Here is a 23320-nt window from a genome sequence, read left to right on the forward strand (position 1 = left end):
TGTCTGTCTGCCTGCCTGCAGTTTCTTTCCAAATTTCTTCCTGATAAATGTCTTGTGCACACTGCCAATAGGCCAAGGAAGCCAATCCCTGCATTATGTTTATATTTTCATGGTGGCGCTATACCAGCCCACTTTACATTTTGGCATCTTGAACCATCAGTCAAAGCCTGAAACTGTAGCCAACCCGGCCTGGTGGAGATATGCTCTCTGTTCTACTTATTCTCATGTCATTTTGGACCCATGTCATTTACATGGGTCTGTTCCCAGTCTGGTTCTGTACAAACATTATGGACACAAGACATTAACTATCAGCATCCTTTATTGTAAACATTTCATCACATTTGCACTGAGCCTTTTCATACAGTACACACAACACCAAAACAATGTCACCACACAAAGGCAGATCTACAAGCTTCTTTTGGAACCTCTCCCTCCTCTGCTGAGATGAGGTTCCTCCCTGTCTTCAACCAGAATCTTCCCACTGGGTGGATGATCCGCCGTTAGCGATCACTTAGTACCTTTGGTGAACATTCTATCCAAAAAGTGAAGGTTTTCTGCTGATCTATAATCGTTTTACTTCTTTAACGTGGAAGAAAATCGAAGCAACAGGTTGAAATAAAGAGTTTATATCGCTGATTTTGTCAGCCGGTTCTGTGTTTTTCCCATTGACTAACTTCCGAGGCTCCAGTACTGCAGTCTATGGGGAAAACACAGAACCGGCTGACAAAATGAGCGATATAAACTCTTTATTTCAACACGTTGCTTCGATTTTCTTCCACGTTAAATAAGTGAAACCTTCACTTTTTGGATAGAATGTTCACCAAAGTGATCGCTAACGGTGGATCGTCCACCCAGCAGGGAGATTCTGGCATACGACGGGGAGGATCCTCATCTCGGAGCTGCAGAGCAGCGAAGTGAGAGGTTCAGAAAGGAGCTAATATATTGCTACGATCCACACATCCATCCTAAAAAATAAAATAAAATAAAATAAAATACAAAAATAAAAAGTGAATAATGGTCAGCCTCTCTCTGCAACAGTGTTGGAGTAACACTGTTACTGTAATCACTTTACCTTTTATAGTAACAGAGTAACATAACACGCAGTGTTGGGAAAGTTCACTTTCAAAATTAACTAGTTCAAGTTCAAAACTTCTAAAATGAACTAGTTCATTTCATAGTTCATAATTCTACATTTAGAACTAAAGTTCATGGTTCCCCAAAATGGACTAACATTGTTATTTTTAGTTATTTTTTTTAACCATACTATTTTAATACTGTTGGCTATTCAAATGTTTTTTTCTTTTTTTCTTCTTTTTTTTTACGTTGCTGCAAGCTATTATTTGTCAAAATTATTGACACAGCCCAAGCCCATATAGAACCACAGACAGCAATTATTTCATCCAACTTAAGATTGATGTGCCCACAATATTTAGGTGCTCACTAGTGCCCAGTCTTCCTGCAGCCTTATTGTGAAGGCAGAGGTTTCTAAACGTCGCGTACATCTAAGCATTGTTTAAAATAGCTGATCTACAAGCTCATGTTTTCTCATGATGCGACGTGTTGTGAGCTTGCAGATCAGCTATTTTTTAACACACGTCATACGGCGGAATATAGTCAGGCTTTACTTGCGAGACATAAGGCGGAGACTCACACAGAGCTTCATATGAAGAGATTAAGAGAAGCACCCAGGCCAGGAGGCAGGCAGGCACAGAGACAGCACCGCTCACATATCAACTTTCGCGAGGTCTGCAAGTCTGCAGCCGGCTGCTGCTCTTGGAGCATGTGAATGCAAAGAAAGATGCGAGGACAGACGACCACGGACCGCCGCACGAACGAGCCGACGAGCACCGTTCAAAATATGAACGCGTTTGTGAATGATCGTTCATTGAACGCGTTCGGGTACAACACTGATAACTCGTTAGTTTTGCTATAGAGTAATTGGTTACTTATTTTTCCTAAAACAAGGCCATTACTTAGTTACATTTAAGACCTATATTTCCATGTTGCTTCTGTTACCACAAGGGAAAAGGAAAACAGAAACAATTGGCTTTTCATTCTCATGATAATTGTAGAAACCTTTCTTTTATTTTTATCTTTCTATTTATTTTTTAATGAATCCAGAAGTCTTCGCCACAGAGCAGAGTCTCCAACACCCAGCTGTATGTCTGTGAAGAGTGACGCGTCTAAAGGAATGGTTCCTGACTTCAGTGAACCTGGACCTCCACACACACAGTATGTCAACCCTTCTAATATACAATATACACTACACTACTAGAATAACATAGTTATGCAATCATTTGGCCAATGTCATTATTTGGTTCACTAACCCATTTAGACCTGCTGCTACTGACATGTTGTTTTACATTTGAAGCCGGGTGCTACCTCTGTCTCACATTAGTATTTGCTATACATATACAGTAGCAACATCATTTATTTTAACATTTTTGAATAAGAATTTGAAGGTTTTCAGAAACCTTAGGTTAGGATTTAGAAGGTGTTTTTATAATCGTGTCTTAGGTCTAAATTAGTATAGTTATGGTTATTAAAATTGCCTGGTGTGCTCACTTATTTCTGGCCTGCCAAAGAAAACAACTGACAGATTAAAACTTGTTCAAAATGAAAACAACTGACAGATTACAACTTGTTCAAAATGAAAACAACTGACAGATTATAAACTTGTTCAAAATGAAAACAACTGACAGATTACAATTTGTTCAAAATGTGGTAGGTAGCAAGAATTTGGACTAAAACTAAGATGAGAGAACAGTATTACTCTCTCATAATACATACAAATACATGACTTTTTCATTCACATGATAAATGTATAAACATATATGATTCCAGAAGTCACAGAGCAGAGTCTCCAACACACACAGACATCTAGCGCGACCCCTTCAAATGATGTGTTCCCCCATGTTGAGAAATCTGTCAATCAACTATTCATTATTTACATTTATGTTTTTATTTGTGTATTGCTATTTTGTTGTGTTTTCTTGTTGCTGCTATGTTGCGAGGTGAAACACACAGATTTTACCCTTTTAGAAAACAGAAATCTGGGCCATATTTTAAAATGAGGCCATATAGTCCCAAATATGGAGATCTCACATCATACAGATGTAGATGTTTGATGTCATAAGACCAGTGGTTCTCAACCTGTGGGTCGGGACCCCCAGGGGGTCCACAAATTATTTGGGGGTCCCCAGATGATTAACTTAATGTGCAAAATTATTTTCTCACTCAACAGTAAACAAACCAACATAACGTTTAGAGGGATATGCCCATTTCTAAAATATGACAATTTAAGGACTTTTAATACCTCTAAAATGACAAATTAAACATTGGCCAAATTGTCAAATATTAGAGGCAGAAATTTTGAAAATAGGAGATCTAGATGATCACAACGCCTCGCGTTGTGAGCGTGGGGGGTCCCCAGTTAAAATATCATTATTTTGGGGGTCACTGTCTGGAAAGGTTGAGAACCACTGTCATAGACCACATAAGACTGATGTCCATATTTGGGCATTATGAGCTTAATAGTTATGCAATCATTTGACCAACGTCATGTGGTTCATTAATGGTTATTAAAGCTGATATACTGTAGGTATTGCTACGACCCACACATCCATCCTAAAATGGAAAATAAAATAAAATAAATTAAAATATTGTCCATCAGTGTTGGAGGTAACATGTTACAAGTAACACTGTTACTGTAATCACTTTACCTTTTTAGTAACAGAGTAACCTAAAACCTTAGTTTTACATTAGAGTAATTGGATAGTAAATTCTTCTATTTTTTTACATACTACAGTATATTTCCATGTTCCTTCTGTTGCCACAAGGGAAAAGGAAAACAGAACAATTGGCTTGTTCATTCTCATAAGTCATGATAATTGTAGAAAGCTTTTTTGTATGATTCCAGAAGTCTTCACCACAGAGCAGAGTCTCCAACAACCAGCTGTGTGTCTATGAAGAGTGATGCGTCTAAATATGAACCTCCTCTCTTCAGTGATCAACCTGGACCTCCACACACACAGTATGTAAATCCTCCTATGCAATATAAAACATTATACAATGTACACACTGTTAAAATAACATAGTTAATAACATGGGATGGTGTTTTCTGTAGGTGTTTCAGTCCGAGTGTATCAAAGGGTGCATTCGGAAATGCGCACTGGGTGTGTGCTCAGTGTAGTGAGTGCCTAAACCTAACCTTAACCTCAGTAAAACAATGCCTAAACCTAACCATAACCCCTAACCCTAACCACACCCGGTGCGCATTTCTGAACGCACCCTTGGATACACTCGGACTGAATCACCAGCAGTAAACACTCTCCCGGGTGTAATAACATAGGTAGCCAATCATTTGGCCACGGTAGTTATGTGGTTAATTAAAGGTTATTAAAGCTGAGATATAGTTACGTCCATCCCTAAATGGAAAATAAAATAATATGAATAATTGTCAGTCTCAGTCTGCAGCAGTGTTGGAGGTAACACATTACAAGTAACACTGTTACTGTAATAACTGTTAAGGTCCGTACATACCGCCGGCGAATTGGCGAATGGCGAATTAGCGTATAATTCGCCTTTTGTTTAAAACCTTATAAAGTCAATGGAAGCATCCACACCAAACGCGAATTAAAAAAAGCAAAAAGGCGTCTGTTTTTTATTCGCCCTTGTGTCGAATTTAGCGAACATTCGCTGGTGAACTCCTCTCTCTCTCTGTATTAAATCAAGCTCACTCCATCCTACTTAAAGAGAGAGAGAGAGCAAGGTCAAGGGACCTTCCCTTTGCATTGCTTTTCCGTGTCTCTCGTCTGTGTGGCTGCTTGGAAAAAGTACTCGAATGTCTACTGGTAAAAGCATGGTTTATGTATGTTTTATTGTTAATTTATATCTGCAAAAAGACTAATGTTTTAAAATAAATCGCTGGGTATTAAATACAATAGGATCCGAAATGTAGTGGAGTAGAAGGAAAGTACTGGGAATGGGACTCAAGTACAAATACCTAGAAGTACTGGCTACTCAAGTAAATGTACTTTTAATTACTTTACACCGCTGCTGCTGCTGCGAGCTGCCTGTGGGGGAACGGAGAGGAGGGGGAACGGTGAAAGCGTGTTGTCTCTTCTGTGATGTGATGGGTTGTGTGCGCCGGTGAAGAATTCTATTCTTTTTCTTTTTTATTATTTAATAGGCTAACAACCACGGCCAGGTCATCATCACTTGAGGATGTAGTTTCCATTGTTTTATTTGTTTCCCTGTCCGTTCTCCTCTCTCCTCTCTCTCCTTTCTTCTCCTTTCTCCTGTGGCTATACAGGCAGATATCACCCCCTCGTATTTAGGCGAATTAAGCAAATATTATACGCATATTCGTGTCGCTTTTTGGTGTGTATGGAAAAAGGCGAATCGCAAATTCTTCGCCTTTTTGGTTCGCGCCGGTCTGGACAGAGCTTTACTGTAATCACTGTTACTGTAATCACTTTAACTTTTTTAGCAACGGAGTAACATAATGTGTTAGTTTTGCAACAGAGTAATTGTTTAAATAGTTACTTTTTTTCCCCAAATCAATGGTGTTACTTAGTTACATCTATTCCATGTTCCTTATGTTGCCACAAGGGAAAAAGAAAACGGAAACAATTAGCTTTTTTCATTCTCATGATCATTTTAGAAACATTTTTTTGTATGATTCCAGAAGTCACAGAGCAGAGTCTCCAACACCCAGCTGTGTGTCTATGAAGAGTGACAGGTCTAAAGGATATCCTCCTAACTTCAGTGAACCTGGACCTCCACACACACAGTATGTTAATCCTTCTGTACAATACAACACCCTGGGCATGACCTGCGCTGTGCGTTGTCTCAGAAGTTGTGGCGGAAGTTACATCATGCGGTGCGGGTCTGTTTACGTCCCACAGCGGAAACAAAAATATATATATTGTAGCTCTTAACTCGCTCTTAAATAGGTGTAAAGTTGTCCAAATCCATGTTTTTGTTTGCATATTGTTTATTGCGAGTGCAACCGAGACGTAGAACAGACTTTTTTCCAGCAGGGAATACGTTTGCAGGAACACTGCACTGTGAAGAGAAAAATATATAATAATAATTCAGCTCCACCTCCTAGAACTCTCTCTGTCTCATATCACACCCAGACTTTTCTCTTCACAGATGAGTAAGCCTGGCTACGCGAGGTTATATACAATATATAACACTATAACATGACAAAGTGATCTCATGCATGTGCACTGGAAACTATTACCAAACAATACATTTTGCAGTTTATCCTCATGTTGCTTCGACACTGAAGAGCCAAAACAACAACAAAAAAAACGTTTTCATTCACATGATATATGTATAAACATTTGTATGATTCCAGAAGTCACAGAGCAGAGTCTCCAACACCCAGCTGTGTGTCTATGAAGAGTGACTGGTCTAAACAACATCCTCCCAACTTCAATGAACCTGGACCTCCACACACACAGTATGTCAATCCTCCTGTACAATATACACAACACTACTAGAATACCATAGTTATGCAATCATTTGTCCAACATCATTATTTGATTAATTAATGGTTATTAAGGCTGATATATTGCTACGACCCACACATCCATCCTATAATGGAAAAGAAAAGAAAAGAAAAGAAAAGAAAAGAAAAGAAAAGAAGAGAAGAAAGTCTGCAGCAGTGTTGGGAGTAACGCTGTTACTGGAATCTCTTTACCTTTTTTAGTAACAGAGTAGTCTCGCGTAGCCAGACAACTATTTCACAATCTCTGAATGCTATATGGAGTCTGGAACGGCAGCTCCCGAACTGCGAGTATCGGAAGTAGCCAGTGCTGCACCGAACTGTTAGTCCCATTGGAAACATAACAGAAACACAATAGCTCAGACAAAGTCATTCGAGCGGCCTATTCTTGTTATGGCTGTATAGTTTAAGAAAACATTTGAAAACATCATGGAGGTAACACCAACACCAGAGAAAGACGAAATAACGCCCCCAGAAATATTGAAAGGAGACATAGCGCTTCCAGTAGGACATGTTATTGCTACTGCACCAAGGGATCAGTTATGTCACATCCGCTTTATCTCCCACTCATCGTTTCTATTTCCGTTTGCCAGACTGTATGCCGGGAGCATTTGCCCAAATCGCGGAGGCAACAGTCTGGCCTCGCGAGACTAGTAACAGAGTAACATAACACTTAAGTTTTGCAATAGAGTAATTGGATATAAAAGTTACCTTTTTCCTAAAGCAATGGCATCCAATGCCATTGCTGTAATTGCATGTAATTAAGTAATACTTAATTACATTGAAGAACTACAGTATATGTCCGTGTTCCTTCTGTTGTCACAAGGGAAAAGGAAAACAGAAACAATTGGCTTTTTCATTCTCATGATAATTGTAGATTTTCTTTTCTCTTTTTCTTTTCTTTTTATGATTCCAGAAGTGTTCACCACAGAGCAGAGTCTCCAACACCCAGCTGTGTGTCTATGAAGAGTGATCAGTCTATGGATTTCACTATGAACTTCAGTAATGAACCTGGACCTTCAAACACAAAGTAAGATCACTGAACTCTGTGAACTCTAACTGGAAAGACAACAAGAATTAACTTGACTCCGCCAAATGGTGGCAGTAGTGCGTATACTGCATATACCGCCCTACTTTTACCATCTGGAATTGCTTGGCAGACCCGATGTAAGGGGTGAGCCATTTTTTCAAATTCTTTAGCAGGTGATTGGATGGGGCCGTCTGTCTATCACAGTCTGGGATTGCCAACTCCAACCACTCATATTGGCCTGTCTGCATGACGTTACACCCAGAATCCGCCTCCTGGGTTTCCACGTGGTCTGCAATCAGACTCTATTGGCTCAGAGCCGCTCAGAGCCCGCCCGTAGCTGCCGCTGATTCGTCCGGGCTGGGACTATACGTGTGTTATCAACTCTCCCCGAGCGGTCTCAGATGGTAAAGTAGGGGGGTACGCACTCAGGTTAAACAAGAATGAATCCACATAGAAATAACAAAATATATAAACTAGCTTTACATTGGTTGTACTAATAAACAGGACAAAAGAAGGAAACACAAACTTTAAAATTGTGGACATGAAATATGCATTAAAATGATAATTGACAGTTGTTGTGTCAAAGATCTTTGAAAGCTGATCAACGACCCTGTCACCTTTGCCCTTTAAAAGAGTTGGGTGACTCATAGTTGTCAGTTATATGGGGTATCTGGTGATTACCTTTGCTGTCTGCAACTTGTGGCGACGTTCTGATGGTTCTGACAGGGAAAAGTGTAATATCCATTATCTCGCGCATTCTTGTGAAATCCAAACTTTGCGTTTCTCTGTCACAGGGGCATTCACAGGAGAACATCAGCGCAGTATGAATGAGTCTGATTAACGGTGGTATTTATTATATTTCATAGGAGCTACGTACAGGTCTGCGCCCTTGGAGACCTGGCGCTCTAGGAAAGGCCTGTTTGGCCTCTCCCAATGGGCGGCAAAAAAGAATACATCCACAAAGAAATAATTAAAAATATAAACTAGTTTTTCTTTGGTTCTAGAAAACAAGAACTATAACATTGTGGAGATAAAATATGCAGTCATTTGACAGATGACAGGGGTTTTGTCAAAATGGCTCACCTGTCAGTAAGGACAACAATGGATATGGCCTAACGCCCTAACCAGTCAAAACAATTGACAAATGCACAAATTATATCTTTGTGATTTCTGAATGAAAGATCAATGAATATACGATAGTTCCATGACAGAGTGCAGATTATTATTATCAATGATGTTATATTTCATATTATATTATACTATATTATATTATATGTACATATTAAATACTATTATACAGTAATATAATGTCTTAATGTCTCCACAGAGAGAGGGAGAGGAGTGGTCGTGTTGTGACAGAGCAGGCGTCCAAGGGATCCAGAACCACACCTGGACTGAAGACACCCAGTCACACCAGCAGTGGACACAGTAAGACTGGACACAATGTACATTAATTAACCCAGTTAATAATTTAAATGTTTGAAATGACAGAAGACATTGTCAGACTAAATGTCCACAATGTGTCATCAGTATCCATGTTTAAATAATGATGCTAAACATGTATCAACTCTGTATGAAAACCAGTGATCCACTGTTGTTTCTTTTGCCTGTTTTTATTAACCACTTAAACCCCTTATGTTGTTTAGTGGAGACCCTCAGGGCTCTATACTAGTGTATTTTCTTTTTGCACTCAACATGAAATATCTTTGATGAAACTAGCAGATCTACAAGCGTACAGATCAGCTTGTAAGCTTGTAGATCTGCTATTTTCTATCAAAGTTTTCCCCATAATACAGAAGCTGGGGTTTAAGTGGTTAAATTAATGGTGTGCATACACAGCTGTAAGGATGTAAAGTTATACATTCAACTGAATGTTTAAAATGTCTTCATTGTCTTCTCATAGCAGGTGTCAGTCCGCAGGAGGTTCTAAAGGTTTATAAGGTCGGTTTGAACCGTCTTGATCGTGTGACATACGTCACTGAAGTGCCCTCCCTCAGCAGCATCTACACAGAGCTCTACATCTCAGCGGGAGAGAGTGAAGGGGTTAATACCCAACATGAGGTCTGGCAGCTTGAGAAATCTTCCAAGAAGACCTTCCATGACCAACCAATCAAATGCTGTGACATCTTTAAGCCCCTCCTCCTTGGCAGAAATACACCAATCAGAAGAGTTCTGACCAAGGGCATCGCTGGCATTGGAAAAACCTTCTCTGTGCGTAAGTTCACTCTGGACTGGGCAAAGGGTTTGGAAAATCAAGATGTCATTCTCCTGGTTCCTTTCTCATTCCGGGAGCTGAACTTGGTCAGAGATGAGCAGCACAGTCTTCTCTCACTGATCCATCGTTTCCATCCAGAATTAAAGAAGGTCACAGCAGAGCAGCTCGCTGTCTGGAAGGTTGGCTTCATCTTTGATGGTCTGGATGAAAGCAGGTTTCCGCTCAAATTCGAGAACATTTGCTTTGGATCTCAGGTCTTCCAAGAGAAGGACATTGTTTCTGATGTCACAGTGACATCTTCAGTGGACTTGCTGTTGACAAACCTCATCGAGGGAAATCTGCTCCCCTCAGCCCTCCTCTGGATAACTACCAGACCTGCAGCAGCCAATCAGATCCCTCCTGATCGTGTTGACATGGAGACAGAAGTACGAGGGTTCACAGACCCCCAGAAGGAGGAGTTCTTCAGGAAGAGATTCAGTGATGAGAAGCTGGCCAGCAAAATCATCTCACACATGAAGACATCAAGGAGCCTCCACATCATGTGTCACATCCCAGTCTTCTGTTCGATCACCGCTACTGTTCTGGAGGACATGTTGAAGACAGACGAGACAGAACAGCTGCCCACGACCCAGACTCAGATGTACAGCCACTTCCTGTCGGTCCAGACAAAGAGGAAGTGGAAGAAGTATGATGACAGTCATGATGTGAATCAACAGCAGCTCATGGAGAAGGACAGGGAGGTTCTTCTGAAGCTGGGCAAGCTGGCGTTTGAACATCTGGAGAAAGGCAGTGTCATGTTCTACCAAGAAGACCTGGAAGAGTGTGGTCTTGATGTGAAAGAAGCCTCGCTGTACTCAGGAGTGTGCACAGAGATCTTCAAAGAAGAGACTGTTCAATCTGAGAGAAAGGTCTACAGCTTTGTTCATCTGAGCATCCAGGAGTTTATGGCTGCAGTCTACGTGTTCCACTGTTTCACACAGAACATGAAGGTACTGGAGACATTCCTGGGAGTTACTCTGGAAGACTTCCTTAAGAGAGTCATGGTAAAATCCCAGGAGAGTAAAAATGGCCACCTGGACCTCTTTGTCCGCTTCCTTCATGGCCTCTTACTGGAGTCCAACCAGAGTATGTTAGGAGGCCTGCTGGGTCAGACAAACAGTCCAGAGACCATCCAGAGAGTCATTAACAACCTGAAGAAGATGACCACTGAAGATCACTCTCCTGAAAGAATGATCAACATCTTCCACTGTTTGATGGAGATGAACGACCACTCAGTACCTCAGGAGATCCAACAGTACCTGAAGTCAGGGAACAGTCTGTCTCCATCGCAGTGTTCAGCTCTGGCCGCCATGCTGCTGATGTCAGTGGAGGTTCTGGATCAGTTTGACCTGGACAAATACAACACATCAGAGGAGGGGCGACAGAGACTGATCCCAGCTGTGAGGAACTGCAGAAAGGCTCGGTTAGTAGTCATGTGAATAGAAACATCCTAGAGTCAATCTGCCATTACAGTTAACACTATAATTAGAAACTATGGTTGTTAAAAACATAATAATAATACTGTCTATGCAATGACATTGGTGGGAAAGTTCACTTTCTACACTAGTTAAAATTCAAGTTCACAACTTCAAAAATTAACTAGTTAATCTTTTTAGACGTTGTTGGGAGCTATTATGTGTGACACAGCCCATATAGAAGAACCACACACAGCAATTATTTCATCCAATTTAACATTGAGCTGCCCACAATGTTTAGGTTCCCACTCTTCCTGCACTCTTATTGTGAAGGTAGAATGTTCTTACTGTCGCATATCCTGCATGTTTCCACTTGTTTCCGAATGGTTAAAATAGCAAGCTGACAACGTCTCATGGATGCGACGCGTTGTGAGCTTGCAGATCAGCTATTTTAGGCAGGCAACACACGTCAAAAGACAAAGTATAAGTCAGGCTTTATAGTCCAGTCGTTATATGAAAAAACCTAAAACAAATTGCAATAGTAGCAAACTCAACTGATTCTGTATCCTCATTATGTCCTTAGTGAGGGAAAAAAAGTCCCAAGGAATCCCACCGGGGCAAAGTTTTGAAAACTACCTACCTACCTTCACTTACTATACACTACACTATAAAGGAAAATATGACTCCCAAAAAATCTCCTTTAAGTGGTATGTGAGGGGTCAAACTAGGGGTTTTTAATTATTCTGAATCCATTGCAAACATTTGTTTTGCATGAAAAACATTCCTTGGGCTAAAAACGGACCCCAAAAGACTGTGAAAATCACTAAACCATCGTTTTGATGGGCCATTTCTTGTCCAAGGAATGTTTTTCATGCTAAACAAATGCTTGCAATGGATTCAGAATAATTAAAAACCCCAAGTTTGACCCCTCACAACCCACTTAAAGCAGTTTTTTTGGGAGTCATTTTTTCCTTTATAGTGTAGTGTATAGTAAGTGAAGGTAGGTAGGTCGTTTTCAAAACTTTCCCCTGATGGGATTCCTTGGGACTTTTTTTCCCTCACTAAGGACATATTGAGGATACAAAATCAGTTGAGTTTGCTACTATTGCAATTTGTTTTAGGTTTAGCCTAATTTTGGCCTAAAATTACTGGACTATTACTTGGGAGACATATGAGGCGATGCACACACAGTGCTTCAACTGTGAATGCAAAGAAAGACCAGATGACGGGTGACTACGGTCGCCCACGCGAACGAGCCGACGAGCGCCGTTCACAGATGTCAGAATGAACGCATTCGACAATAACGTTCATCCAGAGGAAATAAAGAATGTTAATTTCACATTCGCCCAAAATAGGAACGGAAGAGTGCGGTGGCGCATCGGTATTGCTGTCGCCTCACAGCTAGAAGGTCCTGGGTTCGATTCCCGCCGGGGGACGCTCTGGGCGTGTTCCCTCCTTCGTGTCATCATCAGCGCCCACACCCTAGGTGGGGTTGGCGATAGGGCCGTTCTGTGTGGAGTTTGCATGTTCTCCCTGTGTCTCCTAGGGTAGATACCCTCACAAAAACATGCAGTAATCCTGTTCTCTATACTGCCTCCCCCTGGCCAGCCAGGGCGCCTGATGGAGGGGAAAGGAACTGGTTGGAATAACGTGTTCCTTCCATGCAGGTCCAACCGGGGAACCTCCCCCCTGTCAGGTGAAAAGAAGCGGCTTGCTCACTCCTCATGCACTGAAGGAAGCATGAGCTCAGTTCGGGGCCCTCCCCTCCCCAGGCGTGACAGTGGGAGAGCAGAGCCCATTAGGCAATTGGCACTGTGTGAAAAATTGGGCTACAAAATCGTGGGATAAAAATTATAAAAAATAAAATTAAAATTAGGAACGAGGACATAAACGATCGTTCATTGAACACGTTCAGGCACATCACTGATGACTGGTGGTATTTTGTGACCATACCTGAAGAAGACCCACTAGGGTCGAAACGTTGTTCTCTTAAATAAAGTTGTCGCTGGAGCTTACAAACAGTGGTGGTATTTTGTGTCCACAATAAAGCAGGGTAAATAATAGAAAGACGCAATTCAGGGAAATAGCAAATTGCCGTTACGCGAGTCACAAGGAATCCACTGGGAAATTAATTCTGTCTTACCATTTCTATTAGATACTGTGATGTCATTTCTATTAGATACTGTGATGTCATTTATATTAGATACTGTGATGTCATTTATATTAGATACTGTGATGTCATTTCTATTAGATACTGTGATGTCATTTATATTAGATACTGTGATGTCATTTCTATTAGATACTGTGATGTCATTTCTATTAGATACTGTGATGTCATTTATATTAGATACTGTGATGTCATTTCTATTAGATACTGTGATGTCATTTATATTAGATACTGTGATGTCATTTATATTAGATACTGTGATGTCATTTCTATTAGATACTGTGATGTCATTTATATTAGATACTGTGATGTCATTTATATTAGATACTGTGATGTCATTTATATTAGATACTGTGATGTCATTTATATTAGATACTGTGATGTCATTTATATTAGATACTGTGATGTCATTTATATTAGATTCTGTGATGTCACTTATATTAGATACTGTGATGTCATTTATATTAGATACTGTGATGTCATTTATATTAGATACTGTGATGTCATTTATATTAGATACTGTGATGTCAAGTGAAGCATGACCAAAAGCTTCACCTTTCTGTTGTTCAGTCGTCCAACCTGGATAACATTACTCAGAAAGTTTATAAAACACAGCTTCACTTTGCTGGGAAAACATTCTCTGAGTGAATACAATAGTGTGTTGCTATAGCAACCACACTAACTAAACTAAGAGTGTAAAATCCCTGCTGGTTCAACCCACCAGACCAGTGGTTTGAACCCACTGACACTCAGTAGTGGAACCTAAAATAAAAATCACACCCAGTGTGAAGTGAGTGGTGCCCTTTATGAGTTCATTACAATGTCCGGACAGATGGACGGACGGACATACACACAAAGCCAAATGTAGGAGTGGTTAGCACCGCTCAAAAAGGACCAGATCATTATTATTTTCAGTGGGTCTCTTTTACTCAGCTCTTTACATTTCTGCTATATTCTTTACTATAGGTTTGCTTCTAAATAAAGAGCCACGTCTGATTCATGATAGGCTGTGTAAAGCCATGATTTGTGCATCTCAGGTTCATCAGATGATGAATTCCACCAAATCAAATGTGCCTTCATGTGTTCATCATTTGCATTGTTCCCTGTTTAACGCCATAAAGGACAACCGGAATATCCAACGTTAAACCAGCTTCACTGTGGTGAAAGCACTCTGAAGTACAAGTTCAAAGGCATCAGATCTATAAGCTTACAATGCTTTGCATCGCAACACCTTGACATCTTGTAAATCAGCTTTATTTGGAAAGCAAGTCCCTTATGCGATGTCTTGTAAACAACAATAAGCATTGTCAGTACAGTCATTCTGTGATGTCAAGTGGTGTCATCTATTCCACACTCCAATCGGCTAAATACTGTTTATGTCTGGATAACTAGATAGGAAGTCTTTTATTTAACTCCCATGACAGTGAACTATGTATACTTTGTTTTAATCTGCATTTACAGACTTGTTGGCTGTAACCTCGGACAGACAGAGGTTGAAGTTGTGGCTTCAGCTCTCAGCTCTAATCCTTCCCATTTGAGAGAATTGGACCTCAGTGAAAACAACCTGGAAGACTCAGGACTGGAGCTGCTCCGTGAAGGACTGAAGAGTCTGCACTGTAGACTGGAGATTCTACGGTAAGATAAATGTACCCGCTTTAATTTGATCACTTCTGTTTTATTATGTACTGAGTACATAATAGCCTGAGTAGATGTTAAAATAGGCTACTTCGTCATACAACGGGATTGTGCAAGAGAATAGCTGATCTATAAGCTCATAATGCGCCAAGGACGCAACACTTGAGAGCTTGTAGATCGGCTATTTTCGATGTGCAACCCGTTGCAGCTACGACACAGTTATCAAGCTTTACCGAGGTACGCAACAGATCAACATAATGTATAATCCAGGGGTCTTCAACTGGGGGTCCGGGACCCCTAGGGGGTCCTCAGAGTTACTACAGGGGGTCCTCCAAATCTTTGTGTGATAGAAACTTTTTTCCCTCCTCTTTAATATTAACCACTTGAACCCTAGCGTCTATATTCTGAAAGCTTTAGCCAAAAAAAGCAAATCTACAAGCTCACAACGCCTCGCGCTGCGAGGCGTTGTGAGCTTATAGGTCGACTATTTTTGGCAAATAGCTTTGGTGTAGGGGTGGAAAAGAGCTGACTAAGTACAGAGTGAAAGGTAAAGTTTATTAAGTATTGACGGTTCAAGAATCCAAAAATACACTGATGATTGTGCTGTCAAAACATGAAACTATATGGAATCTATGAACAGGTTGTGGGGGTCCCTGCTTCATCTATTTCTCAACTAACGAGTCCTCGGCCTGAAAACGTTGAAGACAACTGGTATAATCAATAGCCTGCATCTACCTACTGTACCAATCAACTATGGTTCTATTAGTCTAGGCATGAGGTTCCCAAACTGAGGGTCGGGACCCTAAGCGGGGTCTAATCCAGATGATTATCTTAATGTGCATTGTTTTCTTACTCAACAGTAAACTAACAAACAGTATACAGGTAAGTTTATAAAGGGCACATTTATAATGGTACATTTTAATAACTTTTAAGACCTTTTTAAAACCAGATTGGAAATTGCCAAATATTACAGAAGGAAGAGGCAAGCATTGTGAAAATAGCCGATCTTCAAGCTCACTGCAAGGCGTTGTGAGCTTGAAGTTTGGCTATTTTCACAAGTCGAGTCAAACTAAAAACCACATGTTTGTCCAGTTGAGCTTCTTTACTCTGTTAAAGGGACATAAAAACAAGAACCATATGTTAACATTTACATACATACATTTACAGAACAATAATATAAGATACTTCTTATATCTGTGCATATCTTACTGCAATTTTTGGAGCGGATGTTTTCCTTTTTCTTGGGTTGAAAAAAAAATAGCACCTCATTGAATATTTGCTACAGTATCTCTGTACCGTTGGAATGATATTACGTAGGCAGACTATATTTAATATTCCCAAAACTTATGGATGAGGAGTGGTTTCATCATTCTTATAACTCAACTCTCCAGCTGGTGGGAGCATCACTTGCATTTCCTGGTTCTGTCTCTTGTCTCTTCACATAACCTCCATAGTGTAGCTTATGAAATGTTATAATATTGGGGGAAATGAAAACTAACGTTGTGTCGGTGCTCCGCCTCGAAGCGAGATCAAAGCCTGCAGCCGTGGCCCAGCTTGAGGAGACAGGGATGAGAAATAGAGAGACTGAATGCTGGTCTCTAGCAGCTTGTTTGGAAAGCTTTTACACAGTTTAGGCAGTAAATATACAATGTAGTTCAGTCTTCATTTCACACCTTTAACTGCTGGTTGAAAGCTTTAATATAAAAGGTTTTATCTTCCTCCGTACAGTCATTCTGTGCTGTCAAGTGGTGTAGTTTATTCCACACTCTGCTCCGCTAAATACTGTTCATGTCTGGATAACTAGATAGGAGATCTTTTATTTAAATCCCATGACAGTGAACAGTGTATAATTTGTTTTGATAATCTCTTATTTAATATGCATTTACAGACTTGTTGGCTGTAACCTCAGACAGACAGAGGTTGAAGTTGTGGCTTCAGCTCTCAGCTCTAATCCTTCCCATTTGAGAGAATTGGACATCAGTGAAAACGACCTGAACGACTCAGGACTAGTGGAGCTGCTCTGTGAAGGACTGAAGAGTATGCACTGTAAGCTGGAGATTCTACGGTAAGATTCATTTACCTGATTTATATTGATCACTTCTGTAATAGGCCTATGTACTGTATTATGTGAATGTAATATGAATGATGTGCAGAGTTGGGTGTAACGCGTTACAAAGTAACGCGTTACTGTAATAATACTACTTTTTTCGGTAACGAGTAGTGTAACGGTACTACTCCTCCGAAATAATAATAACACTACAAATACTGCCTGGTCGCGTTACTCGCTACTCGCTACTTTCGTGCCTGCAGTTTCTGCTTCTGCCTTCAGCAGGAACCGATTGTAAACATCATCACTTGTCTTTTAAAACATTGGAACTGCCATTTATCTAAAATAACTAACCAAAGAAGAGGTAATCAAACACATTTGATAACACATTTGATTGTCAGCGCAGCAGCAGGTCACGGTGACACTGTGGCAATCAAGCCGCAGCCAGCAGCCACCCGACATTTGATAACCATCGCATATAGATTAATACAAGGGACTAAAAACAGCAAACCCCCCAAATACGGATATTTATAATATCAAGCAAAGAAATGAGTTACCTTTTGCCCATGAGAGAAAGGGAGAGAGAGAGAGAAAAGAGAAAAAAAGAGTGGCACGGCAGCGCATCACGAGGTGCGCAAAGCCGACGTTTGAATCACAGCCTAGATTAATATCCTACACGTGACAAGATACATTAAAACCCCCAAATAGTGAGTATTAAATATCCAGCGAGCCACAAGAATGAATTAGCCTACTGGAAATGTACGGTAGGCTGAGAGAGAGAGGGAAAAAGAGCACCTCACCTTTGCTCTGAGACTCTGACATGAGCTGATGATGACGGACAATTAATAATTCCTTATGCAAAACCATCGCTGCATGTTGCTTTTTTAAGCAAATGGGAAGTTTTCCGCTGCTAGAATTAGTTTGACATTGTTTTAGTGCTTCTGCTGCACACGGAGTCATCTCATTGTAGTTCCATCACTTTCGCCTGCTACAGTAGGGTAGAGTGGGGGAATAGGCCCCCCCTGGGGTAATAAGCCCCCCAGCTGTATTTGACTACAGAACTACCTACTTACTAATACAAATTATAATAATTACTATATGACCTGCTGCGCTCTGTGGGGGGAGAATCTCCGCCAGGTCATGTCCACCCCTGGACTGGAAAATTCATAGGAGCCAAATGGAATGAAATCTGCTTAAACTGACTGACATATGGATACAGAACTATAGGCTATAATGTCAGGTGGAAACCATGTATGTCCATAAATAAATGAATAAACTCATATGTGAGCTAAATAAGGCCACAGGGGCTCAGAAATAATTTAATTATTATAATTTTGATTAATTATTATAACTTTGTATTATTAATATTATTATTATTATTAGACTCATTCAAATGACCACCAGTGAGCCCTGCTCACTTCATTGAACAACATAACTGTATTGTATTAGATATTATAATAATATATAATAAATATTTAATACATCTAATATATGTTGGCAATGCATCTCAGGCTTTTTTATGGAGTAGCCTAACGCAAAAGTAGTGTAACGAGTAGTGTAACGAGTTACTTTCTCCAGGAAGTAATGAAGTAGTGTAAGGCACTACTTTTTTCAGAGGTAATATGTAATATGTAGTGCACTACTTTTTGGAGTAACGGATCCCAACTCTGATGATGTGGTGAGAATGTATTAATAAGCTTGATATCATGATAACCCAAGCCTATGTGCCCGAGTAGACGTTAAAATGACCCCAACCATGTTTGAAAGTGTAATATCCCTTCAAGGCAAATGTATACGCTACTTCTTCATACAACAGGATTGCGCATAAAAATAACTGATCTACAAGCTCACAACGTGTCGAGGACACAAAGTGTATATTTGCTATTTTGAACGTGTGACCCCAAGAGGGTCCCAAAACTATCCCACCGAGCATTTATAGGTCTATTAGCCGTCTATTAGCCGTCTATATGTCACCTAGACAACGCGTCTAGAAATGGGTTAAAAAATGGTCTAGAAATGAAAATTTATTAGACGACTATATTTAGACGAGACCACTATTAGACTGCTAAAAGTCGGCTACATTTCGCCGTTAGCGGCCGTCGAAAGTAGTGAAAAGAAGGGCGACGGTAGGATTCGATCCAGTGATCTCTGGCATTCAAGTCGGCGACGCTATCCAATGGGCCATCAATGCTGATATGATGGTCTAGACTTTCTGGCGGTATTAAAAGGTGACATTGCCCACCTGTGTTCATTTTAGGGTAGTGCGCATTGTTGAGGAAACTAAATGTATTGGGCGCCTAATAAGCCTATAGCGATTACAATTATATTGTTTAATCAATACGTATTGAATGATGTGGCGGCGGGGGCGGCGCTGCGGCTGTGTTTGACTGTGTGCGTTGCTGTCAGAAATGTAATTCAGAGTAGACTGCTGTCTGGACGATTCCACTTTACAGTGAGTGACTACACACAATCACGGTAATAATTAACACTCTACCGGCTTACCGCGCCTTAGTACCAAGGATAACTTTATTTAATACATGGTCTAAAGATAGTCGTTGAAATGCTGTATTTAAAACGACTACACCCAGACCGTCCAGACGTATAGTGATGACTGATGAATGGCTATTAAAATAATTTTACACCAATATTTGGCTATCAGTTCTGCAACGTACAGTTGTTTTTTAAATAAATATGTATTAAAACAGGGATTAACTTCAATTGTCTAAATTCGGTGTAAATATAAACGTTCGGCTAAATCTCGGCTAGATCTAAACTATACTTAATAATGATCAACGGATGTTATAATTATGTTAGTCCAATATTAGGAGATCAGTTAAGCACCTTACTGTTGTTTTTTTAATAAATAGTTATCGAATTATGGAATAATTTGCAAAGTATATTTTCGGTGTGAATATAACCGGATTCTAGCTGGTTGAAATGATGGCTAAAAAATAACTAGTCGTCTAATATCCGACTATTGCTCAGTGGGATTTTTGGGCGTCCCCAGCTTAATGTGCAACACACAGTATAAGTGTATACATACATGGTATCTGCACATTTATAAAGGTACAATTTATTGACTTTAAAACCAAATTGACCAAATTGTCAAATATTCTGGAAGGAAGCGGCAAACATTCTGAAATAGCCGATCTACAAGCTCACTGCGAGGCATTGTTCCATGTGCTTGTCAGGGTGGGGGTCCCCAGTTCAAATATGATTATCATTCAATCAATCTGGTGTTTCATTCTTCATTCAGACTGGCTCACTGCAACTTGTCAGAGAGATGCTGTGAACTTCTGGTCTCAGCTGTAAGCTCTCATCCCTCCCTAAGAGAGCTGGACCTGAGCTCCAACATGATGGTGAATGTTCCAGTCCTGGAGAACTGCAAGTGAGTAGACTTGAGCTGTGTCCATGTTAGTGCACTGAATGTGCAGTGTTTCCCTCATGTGTCTCTGAACAGAGTATTCACTCTGACACAAAGTCACAAATAGATGTGTACATATTTGTGTATTTAGTAAGGCTGTCAAAGTTAACTCGATAATAACAAGTTAGCGGCCATTCCTTTTAACGTGTGATTAGCGCACTGTGGTGTATGAAACATGGTCCACTCCAAGCGCCGTGGTCCACTCCAAACGTGTTTGGTTAAACATAACATAAGGTAAACGTGTTGTAATTTGATTAAAAATAACATGCCACGAAAACAAACTCGTAGCTTATTATCTCCAAAGTAAAGCCTGACTAAAGGGCTGTCCATGCTGTCTCCGACCACCAAACTTTTTGCAGCTTTCCCAACTCAGTCGGTGACAGTATGGACAGGCCTTTAGACTTTGTCGTAAGACGTGTTGTATGCCAAAACTAGCTGATCTGCAAGCATGCACGGTGTGATTTTGCAGATTGGATATTTCCACTTGCGGAAACTTGCAGGATGTGAGACGTTCAGAAACAGTTGCCTTCACAATAAAAGCCTAATTGTTAGTAATCATTACTGCAATGTTACAGTTAGTAAATCAATATGTCCATCTGTTGGGCTTGAGCTCTGATCCTTAGTGTTAGAAGGAGTTCTCCTTAACTCACTAAGGAAAGTAGGCTTTCAATCTCAGATCCGACTTTGTTTTTTGTGAGTAGCTAAAGTCTTTTTTTTTAAAGACTACATTATGAGAGGCTGAGCAGGCTGGGCTACCATGGCTGTGAGTGCAAGGGCTCATCGGTGACATAGCGTTAAGGATATCACCTTCTAACACTATGGACCAGAGTTAGAACATGTAGAAATGTGTCCCTGCCATTATTTACACCCTGCAAAGTGTAAATAATAACTTAACTAGACTGCAGAGAGAATAGTTTAGTGCCTCAAAGAAACTAGTAGTGTATTTGTGGTTGAGAAATAACAAGACATATCCTATCCAAGATATATCTGCATAGTAAAGTTGCATCAAGAAGGGATAAAAGGAGAGTTCTCTAGAGGTTAACACCACATCTGGTGCCCACGAAGTGCCAACACGCCAAACTATTTGATGTCTCTGTGTGCCCATGACGTATTCGACGTGTTGTACAGTAAACTGAATTAATCTTTAGCTACTGTACCAGGCTACCACGGTGAAGAAAAACACTCCATTTCCCAAAATGCAGTGTGAGATCATGTGACCGGGAAGTCACATGTCCCTCATCCACAGCACCGTTACGCTGCTGCACAAATGTGCATTTATCTCCAGATCTAACTTTTAAATCATGTTCATGTTTAAAACGCGTCCTTGTCTACCGGCCGTTACAAAAGCAATGAGGTCCCGTGGTTGTCAATATTCTGTCCTGAGTGAAAGAAAATACTATTGTGAAAATAAACAGGACATACTCGGATTACATTTACTCAGATTACTTTTACTCTGAGCCTCCGAATATAGGTAAAATTCATTACATTTTGGGCACTTAGGGATTTTTGTTTCGTCTTTGGCACTCATTATTAAGGTGGAGTCTGAGGAGGAGATGAGATCCAAACTGGGCAGCAGTGAGTACTGTATGTCTGGATGGGCTGCAGGACCAAGATAATGATAGGAGAAACACTGTAGTGTCAGCTAGTGGAGACGTTATGTTAGACACTGAGACATTCATGCATTGTTGTTCTACTTGCTGCAGAGTGAAACATGGAGGAGAAGATTGGCTTAATCCTCAACTCATTACCAGATGTGAGTATCTGTCACACCCACCAGTTCACCAGGTTTTCACCTTAGAACCACCCACCACCCACAAGTGTACCAGGTTTTCACCTTAGCACCACCCAACTGAACCAGTCCCTCCACCTCCTACAACAAGACCTGTCCTAATCCCTCCTCATTCTCATGACAGTACTGCCCATGGCTCTTCCCAGTTGATTACTAAATGCTCTACAGTGATTGTAAACCTGGGGTCTGGGGACCCCCAGGGGTCCTTGAGGGAGTTCCAAACGGTCCTCAGCATAATTTGTTTAGTGTCAAAGTCAGTGTAACCAGTTGAAACCTATATACAGATTGGCTATTTGAAAATAACAGATTGTAGATCTGCTATTTTCAAATGCATAATTGGATTAATCGGGTTACACTGATTTAGCTATTCTCTGTTTTCAATTCATCTTGGGGATTCTTCACCCTTTTCCTTACAACTCTACATTTTAATTTGGTTTTAGTTTACATGAAAAGGTTTAGAGTTTAGAGTTAGAGTTTAGGCATTTAGCAGACACTTTTAATCCAAAGCGACTCCAAAAGCGGTTTAAGAACGGTTTAAGAACAAGGTTTGATATATGGCACTCAATCAACACCTACAACTTGTAGCCTATGGGATATAGGCTTTAAAAACTGTGCTCTCATTTTGTACATTCATTGGAGCCATCTCCACCATTCTATTTCCTCAAAATTATATTTATTTTCACCTACGAGTACTTCATGTCCAGCTGATAAGTGTTGCGTGTATAGGCAATTCAAAAACACTGGCTCTAGCCAGAGAGAGACGAAGCAGGGACCCCCACAACCTTGTCATAGATTCCATATAGTTTCCATAAGTGTATTTTGGATTTGTGTAAATTTGAGTTTTCAGATATTTAATCACTTGAACTGTCAATACTTAATACACTTGACCTTTGACCTACTTGTGTGTGTGTGTGTGTGTGTGTGTGTGTGTGTGTGTGTGTGTGTGTGTGTGTGTGTGTGTGTGTGTGTGTGTGTGTGTGTGTGTGTGTGTGTGTGTGTGTGTGTGTGTGTGTGTGCGCGCGCGTGTCTGTGAATGCATGAG

At 40.4% G+C, this 23320-nt stretch overlaps 1 protein-coding gene across 1 annotated transcript in view; it reads left to right on the forward strand.

The window, feature by feature from the left end:
- Window positions 1–9551: 9551 nt before the first annotated feature.
- LOC308293214 (protein NLRC3-like) overlaps window positions 9552–23320 on the forward strand; it is a gene marked incomplete at both ends in the record, with an annotated part of 28659 nt that continues 14890 nt past the window's right edge. The window contains 3 exons of the mRNA XM_080735650.1: window positions 9552–11224; window positions 14845–15018; window positions 16907–16988. Of these exons, the coding sequence (XP_080591776.1) occupies window positions 9552–11224; window positions 14845–15018; window positions 16907–16988 (1929 nt within the window). The remainder of the gene's footprint in view (window positions 11225–14844; window positions 15019–16906; window positions 16989–23320) is intronic.

This window comes from Nannobrachium achirus (assembly GCF_963921795.1).
Source record: "Nannobrachium achirus genome assembly, chromosome: 10".
NCBI lineage: Eukaryota > Metazoa > Chordata > Actinopteri > Myctophiformes > Myctophidae > Nannobrachium > Nannobrachium achirus.